The 25,387-nt window shown below is 35.5% G+C and overlaps 1 protein-coding gene across 2 annotated transcripts in view; it reads left to right on the top strand.

The window, feature by feature from the left end:
- The first annotated feature begins 368 nt into the window (after window positions 1-368).
- PACRG (parkin coregulated) overlaps window positions 369-25,387 on the top strand; it is a 515,599-nt gene continuing 490,580 nt past the window's right edge. Inside the window, exon 1 of one of the 2 annotated variants that reach the window (XM_065888883.1) lies at window positions 369-659. In XM_065888883.1, coding sequence (XP_065744955.1) covers window positions 516-659 — 144 coding nt within the window. In that variant the 5' untranslated portion in view covers window positions 369-515. The remainder of the gene's footprint in view (window positions 660-25,387) is intronic. The other variant, XM_065888882.1, reaches the window with a different exon arrangement.

The raw sequence follows: 25,387 nt of genomic DNA, 5'->3' as shown, positions 1-25,387 counted from the left end.
CAGCGGCCGCCTGCGCCTCACACGAGCGACACTCCCGGGTTAAATCGTGCAGGAAGCCTGTGCCCCGCGCCCGCTCGTGGGGGCGCGCATGCGCAAAGGGGGCTTAGCCCGAGGCCTTCTGGGAGTCGTAGTTTTAATGCGTAGTCTCTCCTCAGGTCGGTCGCTGCCGCCCCCGCCCGCCGCCCTTCCGGCCTGAGGCCTAGGAAACGTCCGTCACCGAGAGGCAGGGTCATTCGGCCGCAGTGTTGACGTGTCGCTTAGCAACCGGGAGGGTTACCTTTGGAAGCTTGTTGCGGCTCTAGCCTCTGTCCTGCCCTCTTCCCGCCCCTCCCCTCCCCTCAACTCCCTTCACCTGGGAGCTGCCAAACATCTGGATCAACTTGGGCACTACGAGGGCGTGAAATTCTACCAGTAACGCGCCTTTTTACGTTTTTTCCCGACCTCCTTCTCACATCCGTAAAACTCACTGATTCTTTTACTACACGTTTTATGAGAACAAGACATTTTCTAGGAAGATGGTGGCAGAAAAAGAGACCCTGAGCTTAAACAAATGCCCAGACAAGATGCCGAAGAGGACCAAGCTGCCGCTCCCGGTGCACCAGCCTCACTCCCTGGTTTCTGAGGGCTTCACAGTCAAAGCCATGATGAAAAACTCAGTCGTAAGTGATCTTCCTGAATTGAATGTACTCGCTCCGAATCAGGGGACACCAGGTTGTAGAGGATGGCTAGCCCTAGGATGGATTCTGAGCCCATATCTAGGGTGGTCTTTGCCAAAAATGGCAATTACTCGGCCAGTAACAGACGGTGCCCAATAGAGTGTGGAGGTCCAGGCTAGGCTGCTAGAAGGGATCTCGGGCAGCTGACGTACTGTGCCCGTTTCTAAGCACCTTCCTAATAACTCACGGTTTCTAGACCACCTAAATTTACTCTTAAGCTATTTACACAAAGAAGAAAGATCCCCTTTACTTATTGATTCCTAAACTGTCTCACTCAGCAAAAGGCCTTATAGAAGGAGAGTTCTTAGAAATCATAAACTCTCTTGCAAAATTTAACATGTGCTGATGTACAGCTGGGAACATAAACTCATTAATTAACAGTAAGAAATTTCATCAATCAACCTAGAAATTTTTAGAATATCCTAGCATTTCTTCTAACAACACTCTCACAAAATCGCATGTTAGAGCCCTAAAAGGCAACTTAATAAGAAGTCTATTTCCAGATAGATCTTTTAAACTATTAATTTTAAACAATCCAAGCTTCTGTTCAAGTATCTCTGCCTATTAATACAATTCATATTTCATTTCTACTGTTTTGTGGTAGTAAAAATCAACTATTCTCAATAGTTTCCTTAGGAGGAAAAGTTATAAACTGCATGCAAATGGTTTGGGTTCGTGCATGATAGTTTAAAAAAAAAAACTTTTAATTTGGTATACTACACCAGGTTTTACTACTGAGTAAGCACTTGTCTGTGAATGAGATATTCAATAATAAATGCAGCTTTCAAATTTGTATAATTTACACTCTGGGAGGATCTGACTTATTGTAGAGCAACTCATTATGTTAAATGAAGAGCATTGCTTTCCAGTGTCACATTATTCGTTTTACATAAATGTTGCAAACCTAATACCTTATTCCTAAACCACATCCTTAAAATACAGGAATGAAACAGATCACTTTTAGACGCTGAGGCCAGATTGCCATGTCGCTACACAAAATGAAATTCTGGTTATGAGAATGTGTGTCAGTTGAATTGCAATAGTTAAAATTCTTAGAAATAGGCTAAAACTTTCTGCTTGTTGAAACTGCAGTCCTTTTGCATGTATATGTGGTCATGGGAGTCAATATGACTCATTTATCAGCAACACAGAATACCGTAACATTCAAGCTAATTATTTCTTTTTTTCTTCTAAACAGTATATATGATTATAATTTTAGTGATTTTTTTCAATGTTATATTTCTTCAAAGACATATAAAAAATTGGTCAGATTCTTTTTTTTCTAAACCTATATTTATAATCACGTTTTCTTTTTAAAAAATATAGCTTTGCGCCTAAAGTCATAATTCTGGAAAATCAAGTATTTCAGTACTGACAAATGTAACAAATATGCTTACAAGACTCAAACAAAAAAATCGATTATGAAGCAGCCTTCATTATAAACAACTTATTTGAGATAAATTATCTTTTTGTTTCCATATACTTAAGGAAAATCCCTTAGTGTAATATTTATGTCTCCTTCGGGATCCTCAAAAGAGGATGAGTCATTCTTTCACTTCATTTAGTGGAAATCATAATTGTTAGATGCGAATATTATTCATCCATCCATTCATTCAGTCAACAATAGTTTTATTGTTTGATTGTTTTTTTGTTTGTTTTTTTAAATCTGAGAACTTGCTCAGCATAGATCTGGGGATTTGGGATCAGCAAAACAAAGTCTGAGTCCTTAAAACTCCAAGGAGAGCCACCACTAACAGCAATGGTCAAGTCTTGATAAAAGAGAGAGACTGTTTATACAAACTAACTTCAGTGGTACAGGAAATAAAACCCTTCCTTTTCGTATCCAATATTAACATTTCAACATTTCTGCCCTCGACAGTGTAGACCTTTCAGCATTACATGGTCAAAACACCCCTCTTTCCTAAGGTTTATTTCTATTCAGAAAATAACATGCCAATCTCCAGCTTTTCTTTTCTTTTTTTTAACATCTTTACTGGAGTATAATTGCTTTACAATGGTGTGTTAGTTTCTGCTTTATAACAAAGTGAATCAGTTATACATATACATATGTTCCCATATCTCTTCCCTCTTGTGTCTCCCTCCCTCCCACCCTCCCTATCCCACCCCTCTAGGTGGTCACAAAGCATCGAGCTGATCTCCCTGTGCTATGCGGCTGCTTCTCACATGTATATATGTCCATGCCACTCTCTCATTTCGTCCCAGCTTACCCTTCCCCCCCACCATGTCCTCAAGTCCATTCTCTATATCTGTGTCTTTATTCCTGTCCCACCCCTAGGTTCTTCAGAACCATTTTTGTTTTTTGTTTTTTTTTAGATTCCATATATATGCATTAGCATACGGTATTTGTTTTTCTCTTTCTGACTTACTTCACTCTGTGTGACAGTCTCTGTGTCCATCCACCTGACTACAAATAACTCAATTTCGTTTCTTTTTGTGGCTGAGTAATATTCCATTGTATATATGTGCCACATCTTCTTTATCCATTCATCTGTCAATGGACATTTAGGTTGCTTCCATGTCCTGGCTATTGTAAATAGAGCTGTAATGAGCATTGTGGTACATGACTCTTTTTGAATTATGGTTTTCTCAGGGTATGTGCCCAGTAGTGGGATTGTCCAGCTTTTCTTTCTTTTTTTTTTTTTTTGCGGCACGCGGGCCTCTCACCGCTGTGGCCTCTCCCGCTGCAAAGCACAGGCTCCGGACACGCAGGCCCAGCGGCCATGGCTCACGGGCCCTGCCGCTCTGCGGCACGTGGGATCCTCCCGGACTGGAGCATGAACCCGTGTCCCCTGCATCGGCAGGCAGACACTCAACCACTGCGCCACCAAGGAAGCCCTGTCCAGCTTTTCTTAACTGCAACTCCTTGTTCCAAAAGCCAACCCTCAAACCACTTTTCTAGTGTTAGGGCTTGCCATCAGTTCCTCTTTCCAACACTCACTAATTAAATAAGTCACCATTCCATTGCACTTCCCCAAAAGACTTGTAGAACTATATCCTAAGGAGGTATATGGAGACTCCCAATGTTTCACTGAGGGTGCTTTAGTAATATAAGTATACAAGCTTGATCATAGACAGATATGATCTGGTGGGCTGTGCAAGCCGAAATCCTTAAACAGTCATAATCTATGTATGTGAATGCAAAATTATTTACAAAATAATGATAAATGTAAGTAGCTAGTTTTTTTTTTAAAGCCCGATGTCAAGTGTTCTTCAACTGTAAGTAATTCCTTTACTTTACCTATGCGAAATTGTTGTTGCATTCTGTATAGAAACAAGCAATGAGAAGTCCTGCAATCAGAGAATAATAATCAAATTCATATTATTATAATGTTTGACTCAAAAGAATGATAGGAGATGCAGAATTTGAAGATTTCCTAGTTTATTTTTCCTTTAAAGGCCTTGTTTGTGGTCTGATAGAACCTATAACCAGAAACCAGTAACCCAGTGTTGTATTGGCTTCTTCTCAACAGATGGTAGTTGCTTTCTGTGCTAACCTACCTTATCATAAAGCAAGTTAGGATATGGGCCCAAGGTTATGATGAATGAGATGTTGACTTCAACTGAAGCTTTATACTACATCTTTCCTTTTCAGTAGACTATAGATGTTTTATGCTCAAAGTTTATGGGAATGGGAGAAATAATTCTTTAATATTACTTTATTTATATAGAAACTTTTATGCTTACTAATTCATTCAACACATAGGAGCAATGGTCAGTATTTATAAATTATATATTAAGATATCGATTTGGCTGCTGTAACAGTGACCAAATAACAATAGTTTAACTAAGATGGAAGTTCTCTCAGAGTCCAAGTTTGTAGGCAATTCATGGAGACTGGGCACCACTTCCCCATGAGATAGGTCCAGGGACTTAGGAGCCTTGTATATTCTTATTTTGCATCCTGCAGGGTGATGCCCTGAGTCCAGGTGAGCTCACCATCACCAGGGTCAAATCCCTACTCTCAGGATGGAGGAAATAAGAAACAGAGTGCTTCCTTTTATGAGTATGACCCAGACACAGCACCCCACTTTCATTCACATCCCACTGGCCAGAGTTTAGTCATAGGCCTATATTTTCCCTTTTTGCAAAAGCCTATGAAAGACTGACCCTTGCAGCAACTCTAGGCCCCCATACCTGTTCCTTCAGGAAAAGGGCTAAGAGTTATATCGTTCCAAAAGAGCATAATCTCCAACACCTACTTCATGCAAGAGGAGAGAAAAATGAGTAAGGAGCAACCTGCAAGAAAAAGTAGGAAGAAATGGAGAGCAAGCAGCATGTTCCAGAAGCTGCACTCATCACTTTTGCTCAAATCCATTGCCAAACCTAGGCTTATGGCAACAACCACTTACAGGAGAGACTGGGAAATGTAGTCTCTGACAGGTAGCTCTGTGTTCAGCTAAAACTTGAGGTATTTCATTACTGTAGCAAAAGGAAAAACAGAAATTTGGGGTTTATTCGAAGTGTCCACCGTGAGAGTTAAATATTGCTAGAAAAGAAAAGAAGAGACACAAGTAAAATAGTTACAGTACAAATAAGTGCACATCCATGGTAAGGCTTACAAATACCTACTTAGGACAGTGGAAGTGCTAATGACGAAGGGACCAAGTGACAATAACCTCATTGAGACCCTCATTACCTTTTGTCTAGGTTTTGGCAGTATCATCTAAACTGGTCTCTAGACTCCATTCACCAATCAGTTGATTGCCTCAATCAACTATCAGTACTATTACACTTATCCTTCCAGTACAAAGTTCTCTTATTATTGTTGAAAGCTTTTGGAGATCACTGGTTCTTATAGCAAAAAATCAGGGAACCTCCACAAGACCAGCAAGGCCTTCTGTAATCTAACCCTATTCTATGGATTTAATTTCATCTCCCACTATTCTCATTTGCTTCCACCAAATTAAACTGTAACTCTTCATTGCTTTGATTTTGCTTGTGTTGTTCCCTTTGCTTCAATGCCCTTCTCCCTACATATCTGCAAACACAAATCCCTTCAGTCATTAGGTAACAAATGATCACTGACTGTGCCATACACTCTTTTAGGTGCTGGAAATCTAGCAGTAAGGAAGAGGCTAAATGCATGCCATCAAGGAGCTTATATTTTTGCAGCCAGCTAAAAGGCCAACTGCTTCAAGATGACTCTCCTAATTCTCTTTCTCAACCAAGATGGAAACTTATTTTTGTTCATTGTTTTCTACCATGTATTAGAGTTATGTCTACCCATGTTTTACCTCCTCAAGTAAATTCCCTGTGAGGGCAGAATCTGTGTCCAAGTCATTTTTTTCATCCTAACAGCACCTAACAATGTACTCAATAAATATTTGATGAATGAAGTAAAGCAATTCTACACTTTTCTGTTATCTCACCGTTTTCCTCCTGTTGTTATAACTGTCATCTGTCTTTAGTTTGTTTTTTTTAAACCACCCTCCTCCAATTGAGGAGCCCAGAAGTTCCCTTTAAAACTCAGCCAGATGATGACATTGATCACTTCAGATACTCAGGTGGCTCATCTTAGTGTAAAGCTGAAGTTTTTAAGCTCCTTTAAAGCACTATGTAATCTAGCTGCCATTTCTTCTTTATATGTATAACTTAGTACTTCCTCCCTCCCTCGTTCTGTTCCATCCACAATAGTTTCCTTGCAGTTTCTTGAATATACCAGTTACACAGCTGCCTCAGTACCTCTGCCCTTCCTGTTCCCTCTGCCTGAAATATATTTCCCCCTACATATCACCATCTCTTGATCCTTCAAATATTTGTTCAAAAAACTAACTTTTTAGTGAGGCCTCTCCGACTATTTAAAATGTCAGCCTCTTAATAACCCCCTCCATCCCTGTTTCAGCACACCCATCTTCTTTCCCTTTGTTGTATTTTTCCATAGACACTGATCACTCTCTAATATTAATCTAGTTTATCCTATGTCTTCTTCCACTACAGAGTAAGCTCCTTGAGGGCAGGGAATTATTACTGTTTCACTCACTGCTGCATATCCAGCTCTAGAAAAGTTCCTGGCACATAGTAGAAGCTATTATTTTTTGTCAAATGAATTAATGAATGACCATGTTTTATACTATAATTAGCAATCATCTTCAAATTAGCAACTTCAAGGAAATGTTAATGGTATTAAATAAGTATAAAATATAGGAATGAGAATAATTTAGAAATGTTTTATGCCATTTTTAATTAGCTTCTTATTAAAGTTATACATGCCCATTGTAAAATGTTTAAGTGGCTTGGCTTAGTAAAGCTCTCTCCTATTTCATATTACGGGGAAAATTTTAACCTTTTTTTCGCTAGTCCTCTTATAATTTCAATGTTTTATTTTAAAGCTTTACTTCATCTTAATTCATTTTGGTTTAAGAAGTGAGGTATAAATTTTATTATATTTTTTCCAAATTGGTCAAAAGTTGTTGCATTACCTTTCACATATAGTTAAACTGGATTATAAAAAAAAAATCTGCCTATTTAATTAGAATGCTCTGCCAGTGCTATATGTATATTAATGGTAGTGGCTTTGTGTATGCTTTAATATGTGATAAGGCTCATCATCTCTATTCCATTACTGTTTCTGAGCAATCCTATGAGTCAGGGCAGACTTTTTTTTTTTCCATTCAGCATATACATCTCAGACAATTTAATTTTTTGTTGTTGTGGGTCACCTATTAAATGGCAGAGCAAAGAATGTATGCTATATTACTAGATTTTTCTAACTGAGAACAATCCTCTCTTGATCACTTTTTTTAGACTTTGGTAGATGCATAACATGCAAGTGGAAAATGTACACATATCACTTGATAAATATTAAACCAAACACACTGGTGTAGGCAGAACCCACATCAAGAAACCTTACCAACACCACAAAACCCCTTCAGGACCTTTCCAGTCACTGCCCATATACACCCTAAGCTAACCTTATCCCAACTTCTGTCAACAGATTTCTGCTTATATTCATGGAATCATAGAGTATGTAGTTGTTTTATGTCTGACTTCTGGGATCACCATTGTGAAATTCACCCACATTACTGCATATGATCATAGATCCTTAATACTCATTTCTTTCTACTATTTTCACATGGGAATATAACATAATTTATTGATCCATTCCTGTGTCAATGAGTATTTATGCGACTTCTAGGTTAAGACTTACAAATAGTGCTACTAGGAAAATTCTAGTATTTTTTTTAAACTGAGGTATAGTTGATGTACAATATTATGTAAGTTTCAGATGTACAACCTGGTGATTCACAATTTTTAAAGATTATACTTCATTTATAGTTATCGTAAAATATTGGCTAAATACCCTGTGCCAGTGTCCATTCCCTGTGCCAAGGACTATGTCCTTGTAGTTTATTTATTTTATACATAGTAGCTTGTGCCTCTTAATCCCCTACCCCTACTTTGCTCATTCTCCCCTTCCCTCACCCCACTGGTAGCAACTAATTTGTTCTCTATATCTGTGAGTCAGTTTCTTTTTTGTTATATTCACTAGTTTGTTTTATTTCTTAGATTCCATGTATAACAGACAATATTCCATGTGATAACAGGCAGTATTTGTCTTTCTCCATCTGAATTATTTCACTAAGCATAATACCCTCCTGGTCCATCCATGTTGTTGCAAGTGACAAAATCTCATTCTTTTTTATGGCTGAGTAGTAGTCTATTTTATATATGTACCACATCTTTTTTATCCATCCATCTGTTGATGGACACTTAGTTTGCTTCCATATCTTGGCAATTGTAAATAATGTTGTTATGAACATTGGGATACATGTATCTTTTTGGATTAGTGTTTTCATTTTCTTCCAGTATATACCCAGGGTGTAATTGCTGGATCATATGGTAGTTCTATTTTCAGTTTTTTGATGAACCTCTGTACCGTTTTCCACAGTGGCTGCACCAATTTACATTCTCACCAACAGCATACAAGGGTTCCTTTTCTCCACATCCTCGCCAGCATTTGTTATTTATGGTCTTTCTGATGATAACCGTTCTGATATGTGTGAGGTGATATCTCGTTGTTTTGATTTGCATTTCTCTGATGATTAACAACATTGAGCATCTTTTCATGTGCCTGTTGGCCATTTGTATGTATGTCTTCTTCAGAAAAATGTCTATTCAGTTCTTTTGCCCATTTTTTAAATTGGGTAAATTTGCTAAAATAAAAAAATGCTAAATCTATGTCAAACAGCATACTGCCTGTATTTTCTTCTAGGAGTTTTATGGTTTCTGGTCTTACATTTAGGTCTTTAAACCATTTAAAATTTATTTTTGTATGTGGTGCAAGAAAATGTTCTAATTTTATTTTTTTACATGTAACTGTCCAGTTTTCCCAGCACCACTTATCGAAGAGACTGTCTTTTCTCCATTGTGTATCTTGCCTTCTTTGTGATAGATTAATCTACCATAAGTGCATGGGTTTACTTCTGGGCTGTCTATTCTTTTCCATGTATCTGTGTGTCTCTTTTTGTTTGTTTGTTCGTTTGTTTGTTTTTGCCAGTATCATACTGTTTTGATTACTGTAGCTTTGTAGTATAGTCTGAAGTCAGAGAGCATAATACCTCCAGCTCTGTTCTTCTTTCTAGTACCTATTTTTGGACAACATATATAAGAATGTCCAGGTTGCTGGGTCCTAGGGTTTGCATATGTTTGCTTTAGTAACTATATAAAAACCATTTTCAAAATTGAGTTTTCAAATTTAAACTCCTGCCAGCTCTGAATAAGAGTACCATTTGCTCTATAATATCATCGATAACTACTATTTTCTTTATTTTGCATTTTAGGTATTCTAGTGGGTGTATAATGTTATCTCATTGTGGATTTAATATTCATTTTTATTCAGACTAATGGAGTTTAAGGCTTTTTAATTTATTTATTGGCCATTTGGTTGTCTTTTGTGAAGTGCCTTTCTAGACTTTTGCCTCCTTTTCTCTTGGCTTGATTGGGTGTATTTATTTGTAATGATTCTTATTCTTCATATTTTATTCTAAATGATATAAAGCAATTGTCAAATACATGTATTGCAAGTATAGTTTCCCTGTCAGTGTTTCCTTTTCATTCTCTTAATGGTGACTTTCAACCTCCTCTTTTTAAAATATACATTTGTGAGAAAAAAAAAGATCATAAACATTTTCTTATGTATTTTTTATAATGTTTTCCTCAACCAATTTCAATAGTTTCACAATAAGATGTGTATACATTGAGACAAAAGACTTTGAGAATAAATTAGAATGATCAGAAATAAAATAGAACAAACAACAGTGAAACAATGAAATAAAATGTAATTAAAGTAGGAAGCTTGAGCTTAAGAAAAGGAGAATCAATTTTTTCATTCATAAGCATCAGTATATTTATTGATTGATGTTCACATTTCATTCTGAGCTTCTTGGCATCAGAAAGGGCCAAAAGGGGAACATTATACATTTCTCATTATCATAAAAGAAGTAGCCTGCCAATCCCTGTAGGGAATTCAAGCTTTCTCTACACTGAATTCTCAGAGAAATTGATCCTGTAGCATGTTAAATACATGCAACACACCATATCTATATTTTTATTTCTTATTTGAAATACACTAGCCAATTTCATCCACAACAGACTTCAGTAAGGGCCAGGTAGGTGATGTTAAAATCTATCATGAGGAACTGGATTTTCCATGAGATTAAATTCACATGGTATATGTATGTAGGCTTTTGATGGTCCAATTTGATCCAAGAACAGAATTCACAGTGCCTACAGGAGAGTGTAGACTTTGTTTTAGCTGTGGTTGTTCTCAGTTCATTTTATGACAGTAGCGAGATGGCTTCTGTTTTTATAAAATGTCAGAGAGGAAGTGTGTGATGCTATGAGACCACAGCTCTGAATGGCCTGAAAGAGGCTGGAAAGACTTCTCAAAGGAAATCTTGTTTGGTGAAATATAAAAGATGAGGGGGACTGAGGGGAAGAGTTAGGGGCAGTAGGAAAAGGCTCAGAGGCAAGACAGACCAGTTTCCTGCTCACTCAGTTTTCAATCTTTATTTTATGCTTTCTTTGCCCAAAAGAATTATGTTATAAATTCTATTCATTATATATATGTTTTAAATTCTTTAAATTGTATATATTTTATAGAATATATAAGTAAAGTATATATGTACTTTATGAAAAATGTATGTACATAATACACATTTATATAACTTGCATATTTAGCTTGTATTGTGTATAATTATAATACCTTCTATGAAATTATACAGATTCCTTCTAACTTGCTAATATTTTACATGTCATTACAAACTCCTCTTGCGCATTTAAAAAAACCTCATAGAATTCTGTTCTTTGAATGTGCCATAATTTCTTTCGTAATTCGCTCAGGTTGCTTTCTGGTTTTTGCTATTATACATAATGACAAAGTTAATATTTTTATACAATTTTTCTGCATTTTAAAACATCTCTTTGAAATATAATTTCTGAAGTAGAATTACTGAATCAGAGTTCTTTAGAATCTGAAGACTCTGATGAAAGTTTGATCTATACCACTCCCTGCAATGCTTGACTCTGCCTGCTGTACTCTCTCCTTGTGGCCTGAGGCAAAGGCCTGAGGTTTCTAAGTACCCCAGCCCTGCCGGCTATCCACCTTCCCCACCTGCAGCATGTTGAGGGGATCAATATCTCAGCACCTCTGAAACCCATTCATAATACATATTATAAATGGATTTGAAACATCTAAGGCTGTGGTTCAGAGATTGCAAATTGTAATCACCTGGGTAGCTAAAAAATACTGATTTCTAGGTCCATCCTCTATGATTGTGATTTAATTGTTCTAATTGTGTCTGTAGTTGATTGAATTCGTGTTTAATAGAGGTTCAGAAACTTTAGGGACATAGTATTATGCTATTCAATTTTTCCAAAGACATTTATTTATTAAGCAGTGTTCTATTCCTTGCTGATTTGTGTTATTCTTTTATTGTATTATAATTATACATAATAATCAGAGATATTTCAGAGGAAATTTTAACCAGTGTAACACAGTTTAAACTATCATAACTCGGTAATATGTTTAGAAACTGGTGAAGCTAATCTCTCCTGTTAATTCATATCCATAATGTTGATTTTTTTTTTTTTGCGGTACGCGGGCCTCTCACTGTTGTGGCCTCTCCCGTTGTGGAGCACAGGCTCTGGACGCACAGGCTCAGTGGCCATGGCTCACGGGCCTAGCCGCTCCGCGGCATATGGGATCTTCCCGGACCGGGGCACGAACCCGTGTCCCCTGCATCGGCAGGCGGACTCTCAACCACTGCGGCACCAGGGAGGCCCCATAATGTTGATTTTTAATTTTAACATTTTACCAGTTTAGTATTCCAGACGATCTTTTAATAACATACAAAACTGAAACATCCCTTTGAAACTGCAAGGATCATATAAATCACTTGCAAAAAAAATTGTCATGTTTTAATAGTCTTCACTTGTAGTAATATATTTTATCACTTCATGTTTATAGGTGTCAGTTTTCCTAAGAATATTTATATTTATTTTATATCCAGCCTCTTTTAATCTAATAACATTCCCATTGAATCTCATGTTTTATTTTAATCATGCTTTTTCTACATTTTGAACAATGTAAGTATACAAATAAGTGTGGGAAATAGGCATGTATTCATCTAGATTTTATAAAGAATAATGTTTTGTTATAATAATGTCATATTCTTTTAAATAAACTTCTAGTCTTATAGAAAAATAAACAGATCCTTGCTAAAGGATCCTCATTCCTTCTCCAACCCTGCATCCTTCCATCCCTAGAGATAACCAAGATCCTAAAGTTTGTGTATATCACTTCCAAATATAAGTGGTTCATATGTATATGCATCCATACGTTTTGTAACTCTGTATATGTGTGTGTGTGTGTGTGTGTGTGTGTGTGTGTGTGTGTGTGTATAATTAAAATCTGGGCATTGTTCTTGCCTTTCCACCTGAGCTATTCTGTGCATATTTCTGTAATGCCTTTGAGCTCATATTCAATTCATAAACAGGGGAATAATGTCTGTATAAATAGGAGGTTCATATGTAATCTTCCCCATGTTTTTAATATTTTGTGCCAAGTAAGAGCAGCTAATTGAAAAGTATTCTAACAGCTAAAGGCAGCATGACAGAGTAGTATGAAGTAATATGAAGTAATGCCCACAGTACCAACTTCTCCTGGTTCTGTTTGTGTTCTTGCTCTTAGAAGTATTGATACTTAGTATGAAGCAAGCTCCATCTTTGTACATCCTTACAGCACCTCCTATCATCATTTTCTTTAAAGGTACAGCACTATATTTACTCCAGGATTTCATTTTCAAAGGTTAGAAATTTAATAATTTTAACTATGCTAGTACATTTTTATCAGAATGATTAATATGTGCTCTGGTTATAAAGTCGCAGAGATTTTTATGAGCTTCTTAAACATTATGTTTCCCATAATTTTTCCCCATACACCTGATCATTTCTAGTAAGCCACTTTGCAGAACAGTTTGTTTTTCAGGAATATTTGTCCTGTTATAGCAGGAACACTTGTAGGAAATTTGTTTACCTGCTATATCATATTCCATCACATGAACAAGCCAGTTTGTTTATTCATTCTCTTACTGAGGGACTGTTAGGTTTGTACATTGCAGCATCACATCATCCTTGGTTAGGACTCCCTGTGCCATATGCCAAAGTTCACCATCTGTGGAATTGTTGGTAAGGAGGTATAGCTTCAACTTCGACTTTAATAGAGCTTGTCAAATTGCTTTCCAAAGTTTTATATTTATACATATATAGTTAGATGTATGTATATAACTATATATATAGTTACCAACAGCTGTTTCCCAAATCCTAGTCATTTGGTGATATCAGACTAAAAATGGTGCCAATCTGAAGGACATGAAATGTTATCTTGTTTTAATTTTGCATTTCCCTGATAACTAGTGATATATTTTCTTTTCATAGTTTATCATATGGGCTCTTTCCTCTGTGGTGTGCCTATTTCTAGTCTTTGCTCATTTTTCCCGTTGGGTTGTCTGTCCTTTTCTTATTGATATATTGATGTTGTTTATATACTCTGGATATGTACATATTCTGGATATGGACCCAACGTATTGTCTCCTAGCCTGTGACTTGTCATTATACATTTTTTTTTGCATTTTCTTTGATGAACAGAAATTGTAGATTTAATTTTAAATATTTATGTTTATCAGATTCTCCCATTATGGCTTGTATATTTTGTGCCTAGTTTCAGAAATATTTTTTGATCCTGATATATTGTTTTCTCGCACATGTTTTATTCTTGTAATGTTTACATATAGATTATTATTTAGTCACTAATTCATTTTTTGAGATGAGAGGTAAGGCTTTAATTTGATCTGTTCCATATGCAGAGCCACCTATCTAGTACCATTTATAAATAGTAAATGGCGACTCTCTAGTCTGTCCTATTAGTCTATTTATCTATCACTAAGCCAGCATCACATGGTCTTAATTGTTGTAGCTTCGTAAATCTTGATATTTAGTAAGACGAGTTCTCCAAATTTGTTTCCATCCTCTTTGACATTCTTGGTCTCTTACCATCTATAAGAATTTTAGAATGAGTTGTCAAATTTTATGAAAATCATTTTTGGGATTTGGATTAAATTATATTGGATGTACAGAATAATTTGGACAATAGTAATCTATTCTTAATTTGCTAAGAGTTTTTGAAAAAATTGTGAGTAGTATTGAGTTTTATCGAAGATACTTTCTGCATTTATTGAGATAATCATAAGGTGTTTCTCCTTCAGTCTGTTAATGTTAACATCATCAGGCATTCTAACATTAAATCATTCTTACATTCTTGTACATTATTTAATCATGAGATGTTTAGCTTAAAAAACAAATATAAATTATTGATATCTCTTTCATTTATCAGGGGGCTAAATCCTTCCCAGCAAGCCACAACAAGTCCCTTATATTTATTTATCCAAAATTAGGTATTAACACCATGGTAGTGTCTTAGCTCAGTCTGCCATAACAAATACCACAGACTGGGGGGCTTAAGCAACAGAAATTTACTTCTCACAGTTCTGGAGGATGAGAAGGCTAAAATCAAGGTGCTGGCCAATTCAGTTCTTGGTGAGAGCTACCTTCTCTGCTTGCACATGGTCCACCTTCCCATTGTGTTCTCACATGTCCTTTCCTCTGTGCATGCAAGCAGAGAGAGACTCACTCATACTCTTTTTATAAAGCTGCTAATCCCATCCAAAAGGACCCACCCTCATGACCTAATCTAACCCTAATTACCTCTCAAAGGCCTCATCTCCAAACACCATCATCTTGGGGGTTAGGGCTTCAACATATGAATTTTGAGGTACACAAACTTTCATTCTATAACAGATGGGGAGATGGGATTGCTAAGTTTTACTCATCCTTTGGGGCAAGAGGAGGAACCTATCTTCCTGGAGTTCTTTGCTGCTAGAACAAAATGATGTTTCTATAAACTAAAACTGTCCTTTGGGAAGAAAATTAACACTATGTATACTATGCTTTCATTCTGCAAAAATAATTTATTGGATTTCAACATGTTTTCCTTTTAATAGTGTGTTTTTGAGAAATTATTTTCATTATAAAAATGAAAACTTATGTAGGGTTTTAAGAAAATACCTAAAAGAGAAAAAAGAAAATAAATATCAAACCCCTTTTACTAGAATTAATCACTCTTGAATTATTCCCAAAAAGCATCACTACATGCTTTTGAGTAAAATTGTAATCATCATATCATACAGACATTGTTAATATATTTAAAGTTTTACTATCTGCCGTTATATCCTTGTTGCTAATTTATGCCTTCTTTTTCTTCATTAGGTTTGTTTTGCTCTTTTTTTCTCTCTCTTCATATACTGTCTTCTCAATTTTTATACTAATTCTTCTGGTTTTGACAACAGATTTTTTTATTTCTACTCTTGCATTTTTTTTCTCTTGATCTCCCTTATAAAAAATTTTTACTGAGTTTTTGATTTGAATATGTATTTCATGGCTTTCTTTTAAAACACCTTTATTTGGGGAATGCCCTGGTGGTCCAGTTGTTAGGACTCAGAACTTTCATTGCCGGGGCCCGGGGATCGATTCCTGGTTGGGGAACTAAGATCCCAGAAGCCAAATAAATAAATAAAATGCCTTTACTTTTAATAGATATTATTGGTCTTGTTATTAAAAAAGACATGTAATTTTATTTTTGCTTTCCTCTTTTGTATGATTGTTGTTTGTGAGGGATTATTTTCCCTGTTGGTTGGGGTTTTATGGTCATGTTTTGATCATGATTTTTTTTATTAGTAGATTCGTTGCTTGATGGTTATATAATTTGGTTTCTACAGTTTTAGCTGTTTGCAGTTTATTAACATTATTGGTCTAGAATAGGATCATTTTCTAGAAATGGTCTATGGAAACTTGAAAAAAGACTTTTTTTGCCTATACTTATTCTGGATTGTTAATTCCAGATAATTTGTCTAAGAGCAGAAGATTACAAAGAACATCTGTATAACAGTATTGTTACTATTTAATGTTATGGTATGAGTGATAAGGATTAGGTCCATCTTAAACAAACTCAAAATAGGCAGATATGTTTTGGTATGCCTGTTTATTTTCTGTATTCCTATTTAATAGTCCATGAGACAGTAATTTCTCCTAGGTTATCTAAACTGTTTGAAGATTTTAAAAACATAACTAACTGCTGAAATCCACTTATATCATTAAATGTTTATGGCTCTTGTGATTTTGATAAGGAAGGAGAAAAATACAAAAGAAAACAAGTTAAAAACAATAACCGGAAAATAATGGGGAAAACCACGTCAAGATGTATTCTTTTGCTTCTCCTTAATTGTGTCAAACGATCTAGCAAATTCCTGCTTTGGAGTTCTGAAAATGACCCAACCATGGGTCACAATCTTTACTCATACTTACTTGAGGGATCTAGAGTACTAGAACCTGTCTATAGTATTTCAATTATTTTATTTTCTGGAAAATATGTATTTATATTTCAGTGTGTATATTTCATATTTAAGTCCTTAAAATGAAATTTTAAATAGAGGATTCAGGAAGACCTATTGGTTTTGCTTCTGCTTCCTTAATAAGAATTAACTTAAAAATCCAGCTGTTACACTGGAGATGGGGGAGGGGGGATGGTGCAGACTCCTTATTAATTAGTAACCATGTATTGGTGTGAAGCACACCGAAGTTTAATACATAGGATGACCATTGATTTTGTAGGACCTGGAAAGTGAGGCAAGCGTCATTTAGGTTTGATATTTGCGATACAAGAATTGAAACTCTGAAGCAAGTGTAAGATAATTCAGTTATTCTGTGGTAGAGTAGTGTTATGTTCAGAGAGAGATTTACTTTTAAGTTTTCCATATACATTTAAGAATCATAGCCTAAACAAAAATTTCAGATATTATTATACATGAATTTACTTATTTACCAAAATTACTATCATTTAGGGAAAAGCATGTGAATTGATTATATTATAAATAATAATTATGTCATGTAAATAATAATTTATATTTTAGAAGTATCTTCCTAAAGCAATTCAAGTTAAGGTCATTGTTGTAGCATAGACTAGGGAAAGTAAGACTAGAAAAAATATGCTTATATAATAAATGCAAAATAAAGTAAAAAGTACAAGATAGATCATGGCTAACTACCTTCCCTTTGTGGTTTTTACTTAGAACAGAATCCACAGAGAAATATATTTCACAGATTATCTGTTCTAAATCAAAGTAGATATGAATAAATAGTCCCTGAGACAAACAGTAAATCCTTTACCAAATCTTATGTGTCCTGCACTTTGTATTTTTAAAAAAATTTATTTTACATGATAAAACTATAACTTTATTTCAAAGTTAAGTAAAATTGTTTTCACATGAACATAAAATATTATTTTAATTTAACACTGTATTATACTTAAACATATTTTAGAATTTATATAATGTAGTGATTAGTGACATAAAACAGCAACAGTTGTATAAAATAAATATTAGTACTTTTAAGCAATAATGAGGGATGCCTCTGTATATGCTTTATTTCCCTTTGGAATTTCTTGAGTAAATGATGTATCGTATTTACTCATGATTACACTAGATCATACACACATTCACCAGGATTTACATACACAAAATTATCTCTTGTCACTTTTAGGAGTAAATGAAAATGTTTTAAAAGAAATTCATCAAATATAGCTTTCATAAGATAAGCATGAACTTTCAACGGCCAGTGTCTTATAACTCTTTGTCCCTGTGCCTCTCAACACTTTGCACAGCATTCTAGACATCAGAGGTGCTCAGCTGTATTTCTTGTTTAAGCCTACCTTATTTTGTGAAAGTAATTCTACTGTGAATGTCCATCTACACCTGTTATACATTTCCTTCCTATTCATCACCTGTAGAAAAAATATAGGTGACTGATTGATAAGAACTTCCTTATAGGTAAAAGAGACCTTCTCTAGGTCACATTCGGCCTTCTATTTATATGAATAGAAGCTACTTTGAATTGAAACTTGTCAACACTTGATCCTTCGTTAAAAATCACAGGAATGGTGTTTTAGATTAGGACCTATAAAAACCAAAGGAATCAAAAACCTTGGGAGCATCTCAAGGGCATGAATCAGCACCAATGTATTGCATATATTGAACATGACTGAAATACTTCCAGTGACTTACGTAGTACAAACACGAGGTTTATCCAGTGCTAACACTGGCAAACCCAGAATCAACCAGATTGATTCAGTCAGGGTAGGACTTAAGATGAGACAGATCTGGGAGACAGCTTAACAGGATTCAGCTGAGCCAGCCAAATATTTGAGTCAAAATCCAAATCTACAGTCCCAAAGACCAAGACCCAGACCCAGGCAAAAAAGGTTAGGAACAGGAGGCAGGAGGCTCAGAGAAACCATAAAGGTATTTAAACCCTTAGCGTCCTTTTGGGAGACGCACAGGCTAACATCGCCCTCTGGGAAGGATGGAGAGCATTCTGGAGTGCAGATGTTAAGCATGCTGAAAAATTGTGTCCACTGTCAGGCTCCTGTGGACAACTTCAGTTGCACTTTAACTTTTACTATTCTGTGAAATAATTGGCCTGACTTGTTAATTTTACTCTGCTTTAAAACCATAGATCTCACTTCTATCCCTGTTCAGTCATCCACAAGTAATAATAAGAAGTGACATTTGTCAGTAATGAAAGTAGGTTGGAGTAAATCTGCTGAAATATATTAAAATATTGGAAAACAAACTCAGAACTTACATTGAGTTTATGGTGAAGAGCCATATAATCTTTTCATTGTCAGTTGCTTTTCAAAACGAAAATTATTTCTTAAAGTGTCAGTGTGATACATGCACACAGTTGATAGATAAAATTGTGAGAATAGCTTATCAGGACTTAACCAGTCGCTAGCCTATGTCTGCTCTCACCATCTGACCCCAGGCCCACACTCCTTCAGTTCTACCTCTTAACTCTTTCTTATTTTAAATATTTTAATGCAGTTATTTCAAATGTGGAAATAATGTACTACTGTATCTTTTCTTAAAAGAGTTTAATTGAAGTACTGACAATAAACTACATAAAGTATAGAAGTAGATACATTTTGGCATACATATACAGCTGTGAAGCCATCACAACAATCAAAATACTTGTCCATCACCCCCAAGTTTCCTGTGCCTCTTTGTAATTCCTCCCTCTCTCTCGTTCTCCTACCTCTGCTTTCTGTCACTACAGATGAGTTTGCCTTTTATTATACAGAATATACTCTTTTTTTCCTGGCTTCTTTTTCAGTCAGCATAATTATTTTGAGATGTATCCATGTTGTTGCATGTATTGATACTTCATTCCATTTTATTGCTAGAAGTATTTCATTCATATGAATATAGCACAGTTTGTTTAAGCATTCACTGTTGGTGAACATTTGAGTAGTGTCCAGTATATGGCTGTGAAAAACGGCTGTTATGGGCTTCCCTGGTGGCGCAGTGGTTGAGAGTCCGCCTGCCGATGCAGGGGACACGGGTTCGTGCCCCGGTCTGGGAAGATCCCACATGCCGCGGAGTGGCTGGGCCCGTGAGCCATGGCCGCCGAGCCTGTACGTCCGGAGCCTGTGCTCCGCAACGGGAGAGGCCACAACAGTGAGAGGCCCACGTACCGCAAACAAAAAACAAAAAAACGGCTTTTATGAATGTTGGTGTACGGGTGTTTGTAAGGATGTGTGTTTATCTCTCTTGGTTAAATACCTAAGAGTGGATGAGCTGTACCAACTGTCAAGAAGTAGAGAGGATCAAAACCACATCATGTCAGCCTTACCCCCAGCTGGGACATGAAGTTATTAATGGAAAGATAAGTTCATCCTTGTCATCTTTGAGACATTTGAAAGATCTCACAGAGTATGTACAGTGTAAGCCTGCTTATTACATGAGGATTGTTCTCTTAGGCCTGTAGTATTTATATGGAATAAAAGAAAAAAATAATTGTTATTTCTTATTTTAATAAGTGTAAATTGTATCACTGTGTACAGCACAATTGTCATAATCTGAAAACATCCATCATTGATTTATATATGGTATTAAGTATATAGTCTTCATAAGTTTCTCCACTAAATATATTTATGTTCCCACTCACTGTCTCCATTACAGGTTATCCAGAAGATATTAATATTTAAGATCTCTAATTAAAAGCTATGGTAGTTAGTGCTTTAACATTTTGCTTCATTTGTTGAGACTTATTTATAACTTATACATAACACTCAAATTTATATCTGCCTTCATTTATTTTCTTTCAAAGACATCTTAGGAATCCTTCACATTTTATAAGGAACCGTAAATTTATTTCAGCCAAGGACCAACAGCTAGCTTTCACGCTGGCCTAGATGCACATATGCAATTTACTTAGTGAATTTTGAAATTTTGAACGATAGTACATTAAACTGGAATAATGAACCAATAAACATTTTTATAGCATTCAGAAAAATTATTTCTTAAACATTCACACTGTCATTTTACTCATTAAAAGTATTCTAGGATCGTAAGTTAGATCATGAATTCCTAAGCCTTGGGAAAAAATCAGCAGATCTTTTGTGGTGACCAAATGATTTGACCTGACTGCAAGATAACAAAATCCTGTTTCGGAAAGCTAGACAAGGCATTTGTAACTAGATTATCCATCTTCAGCCAAGAGAGTAAAATTCTTGGAAAATGTTTCATGTGGCGTCTGTAATTAATGCTCTTCACATGTTAAATACTATGGTTTGTCACAAATAAGTTATTACCTTCATATAGTCTCTGTCAGTGTTTGACACTGGTTTTAAACTTGCAAAGCCTCAAATGCTTCATCAGCAGATGGAAAGACTACTACAATTTCAGAGGGTTTTCATGGAGATTAAATGAAATATTACAGTGAAACAGACACGTACTCAGCAACATGGGAATCAAACGTAGTAAGCGCTCAGAAGATGATTTTTCCCAAATCTGCTGACGTGTAATTGGCCTGTCCTACACACCAGACCTTTTCAAGGATTTTATAGGGTTCTAATCTCCTTGATGCTTTAGCCACTCGTGGTAGTAAGTTATGTGCTCAGGAAGGCATATTAATGCCGAGTCACTAAGGTACTATTTCGTGTTTGCCTAATCACTTCATTGGCCTTTACCTTGTTTTACAAATGCACTTAATTCAGTAAGGAAGATTGCTTCTCCTAAAGTTTTTATATTAGTGAAAAGTGGTTCCAAGCCATATACATTATTTTTATTTGGATTATATGTATGCTTCAAGCACTTTTATCATTTTTTCATTTTTTCTTTTTAGGAAGCACTTTAAAACCAGCATAACATCTAACCATGTTGGTGTTTTCTGTTTTGTTATAGTTAGTGAGGATAATCCTTATGTTTTAAGTAAATAATAAAAATCTAAGTAAAAATGTTCGCATCTAAGGATTTTATATTGTGATTTGGCAACTAAATGCATTAATCCAAACAAATAGAGATTATTCACATTCCCATTTTGTTTAAACATCTGTGACTAATTGTCATTTGTTTCTGCTTTAATTCAGTTCAGCTGCTATAATTAAATGATGCCATTCATCTAGCAGCAGTCCTGAAATCTTTTGTAACTTTGCAAAACACAATAAAAAAGAATCAGAGTTTTCTATAAAAATCAGTTATAATTTTTTAGTCTTCATCTTAATTGTGAATATCAAATAGCGCCTCTCCAAGTGATATGGGCTAATTTCAAATTTCTCTAAATCTCAAATATACTCTTCATTTTCCCTAGTCTGGGCCTAAATTGCTCTGCTTGCATTTGTAATCAGAAATTGATTGGGTAGCTGTGGAAACTGGAAAAGTGTATTGCTGGTTGAAGAAAAATGGAGGTAGAACAAGTACTGTCATCATACTTGTCTGCCATCCTAAACGCCGCCTGTCATCCTCAACAGTACATTGATAAAATCTTCACCCTCCAGCCCCAAAATGCTTCTCTTCAGAATACTGTGGTCAGTATCAACCCTCTGGATTGATTTTTTTTTTAACAGCAAATGCCTTTGTTACATATTTAATTTGTTTTCACATTGAACTATTTTTTTTACACAAAATGAAATGTTTTCATTTTATTCATTCCTATAAGACACATCATAGGAAAAAATATGAAACAATAAAATGTTAGTTATTGAGAAGCCAATCATCTGAAACATTTCAACTACTGACCAAGAAGACATAAAACTAACGCAAAAAATTCAGTTGAAGAACGAATTTTTAACATCTGGTAATAAAGATAGCCTAGAAGAAGTGAAGGTCTATTTTACATACAGCAAAAAGGCAATGTATGCCTTTTACCATGTGAAAGAAAAGCTGAACTCTAATTGTCTTTAAAGGTTTGTCTTTTGTATGAGTTGACAAAGTGAATTTTTTTTTTGTTTGTTTTTTGTTTTTTGTTTTTTGTTTTTTGGCAGTATGCGGGCCCCTCACTGCTGTGGCCTCTCCCGCTGCAGAGCACAGGCTCCGGACGCGCAGGCCCAGCAGCCACGGCTCACGGGCCCAGCCGCTCCACGGCACGCGGGATCCTCCCAGACCAGGGCACGAACCTGCGTCCCCTGCACCAGCAGGCGGACTCTCAACCACTGCGCCACCAGGGAAGCCCGACAAAGTGAATATTAATGAAAGAAATGAGGAGAAAAAGGAGAAGAGCAAAATGGCCTTCAGCAGAGGCAGGAATTATGGGGATGAGGAGTGATGATAAACCAGCATATTCCAGTGGTACACATTTCCATTAACACGAACAACTTTTCTGGAGACTTCCATTGGTTCCCTGATTTCAACGAGAATAAATTTAGAAAGTTATATGTGACTTTTAAAGTCTAAAACAAAATATCCCAGTCCCCCATAAATCTTAGGAAACCAAGGATTCATAAAAGACAAACCTGCTAAAGAGGGTTAATGGAACAGAGCATCTGTAAACAATAAGCCCCTGGTTGATAAGAGATAGTGTGGTGGCACGCTTCAGCTCTAGAGTGTCAGGGAAAAGAAAATTGTGGTACTTAACTTTAGTTCTATTTTTATAAATAGTGCCAGACCCTAAACAAAGAAATCTGCTTTAGCAGAAAAATATTAAAATATATAATATATGCGACATAGTCTAAATGATGTATTACCTAATTTATGTACTGTTGAGTACATGTTGCATGCTAGGTACTTGGACCCTAGTGTTGGGTACTTCATTCCACTATATACTTCAGAAGGAAGTTTGAAACCATATGTGTGTTTTGTATAGGGGTAAATAGACTATATCTTTAGAAGTGTGTTCTTGTCTTCCTGTTAAGAGCTAAGACAGGCAAAAAATATAGAGAAGTTTCCAAGTACTAGTCACCCTGATGCACAGTTGAAATTGTTTACACAATTTAGATTTGTTACTCAGTAAGTTAGGCCAAGGGGAGAAAAACATCTGTCTAGATAACATGTACTGTACTGTATACTTTTTGTTATTTTTGAATAGGTAATAGATTAAACAGGTAATTAATAGTAGCTTAAAAATCAGATGGGCATACACTAAAAGTCTTTCTATTCATTTCTCCTTTACAGATGCAGCCAGGTATTTGTGTGTCTTACAGAAATATTTTATGCCTTTTAATCAAATATGTATGTTTGTATTCATTGTTGTCATACTTCTTAATTTGATCAAATCTGAGGTTTGTGTAGGATGACATTACAGTTTTATTTTGTTTTTCTCTCATTTATAACCAGGTTGAACAGCTTTTCATTTGCCTATTGGCCATTTGAATATCTTCTTTGTGAAGTGTTCATTGGACTGTCCTACTCATTTTTCTATTTGGTGTCTGTCTTTTTATTATTGATTTCTGAGAGCTCTTTATATACTATACATCTTTAGATCTTTTATCGGCTATATGTTCTGTAAATGTCTCCTCCCCTTCTGTGGCTTGTCTTTTCACTCAATTAGTTGAGTCTTCAGATAAGCAAAACATTAATTTTAATGTCAAATTTGTCAATCTTTTCCTTCATGGTTAGTACCTTCTTTGTCTTAAGAAATCATTCCCTATCTTGAGTCTATAAAAATATCCTTACTTTTCCCATTTAGATCTACAGTCCACCTGTAGTCAGTTTTTGAGTAAGCTGTAAGGAAGGATCTGGTTTCATTTTGTCAATCTGCGTATCTGGTTGACACAGCACCATTTTCTGAAAACACCACCATTTCCCCATGGCTGCACAGTGCAAGATAAAATACTCATATATGCTTGGATTTGTTTCTGGACTCACTGTTCTGTTCTACTGTCTTATGTCTTGCTCATTGTAACTTTATATTGTGCGTTGTTATGCAGAAATGTAAGTCCACCAACATTTTTCTTCTTCAGGAGTGACTAGGATGTTCTTGGTCCTTAGAATTTCCATATAAAGTTTGTCAAGTTACAGAAAAAGAGTTTGGATATTTATTTGGATTACAGTGATATGTCAGTGGTGACAATTAGCATCATTATTATGTTGGATCTTCTAAGCCATGAATGTGGTATATCACTCATTATATAGGTCTCCTTTAATTTCTCTTTATAAAGTTTTATAATATTCTCTATAGAGACCTTACATATATTTCTTGATATTTATTCCTTAGTACGTTTTTATGCCAATGTACATGGTATGGTTTTTGACATTTTCTAATTTTTGACGTGTACAATTATTTTTTTCTACAGGAAACTTGTGAAACTTGCTTATTAATTTTAATAATGTATGTGTTGAGTTTTAGGACTTTTTGCATACGTAATCATATGTGATTGAAAATTTTTTATTTCTTCTTTTTCAATCCATGTAACATTTTTCTTATCTTGCTGGATTAGGTTAGCCTTCTAGTTCATTGTTGGATGGATAAATAGTAGTTGCCATCCTTGCCTTCTTCCTGATTCCACAAAGAGAGCCTTCAGTATTTCATGATAAGGTGTAGTATTTGTTATAGTTTTACTTTAGATTCCCTTAAGATTATTGCAGTTTACTTAACGTTTGTATTTTAGATATTGATTTTATAATTTTATATTTATTGAGATGATCATATGTTTAGAATCAGTTTACTAATATTTTGTTTATGAATTTTATATGTATGTTAATAAATGATATTGCCCTATAACTTTCCTTTTCACATTATCCTTTCTGGATATCTCTGTATATTAT

This window comes from Phocoena phocoena, chromosome 12, assembly GCF_963924675.1.
Source record: "Phocoena phocoena chromosome 12, mPhoPho1.1, whole genome shotgun sequence".
Taxonomy (NCBI): domain Eukaryota; kingdom Metazoa; phylum Chordata; class Mammalia; order Artiodactyla; family Phocoenidae; genus Phocoena; species Phocoena phocoena.
This window is presented reverse-complemented; position numbering and strand designations above follow the sequence as displayed.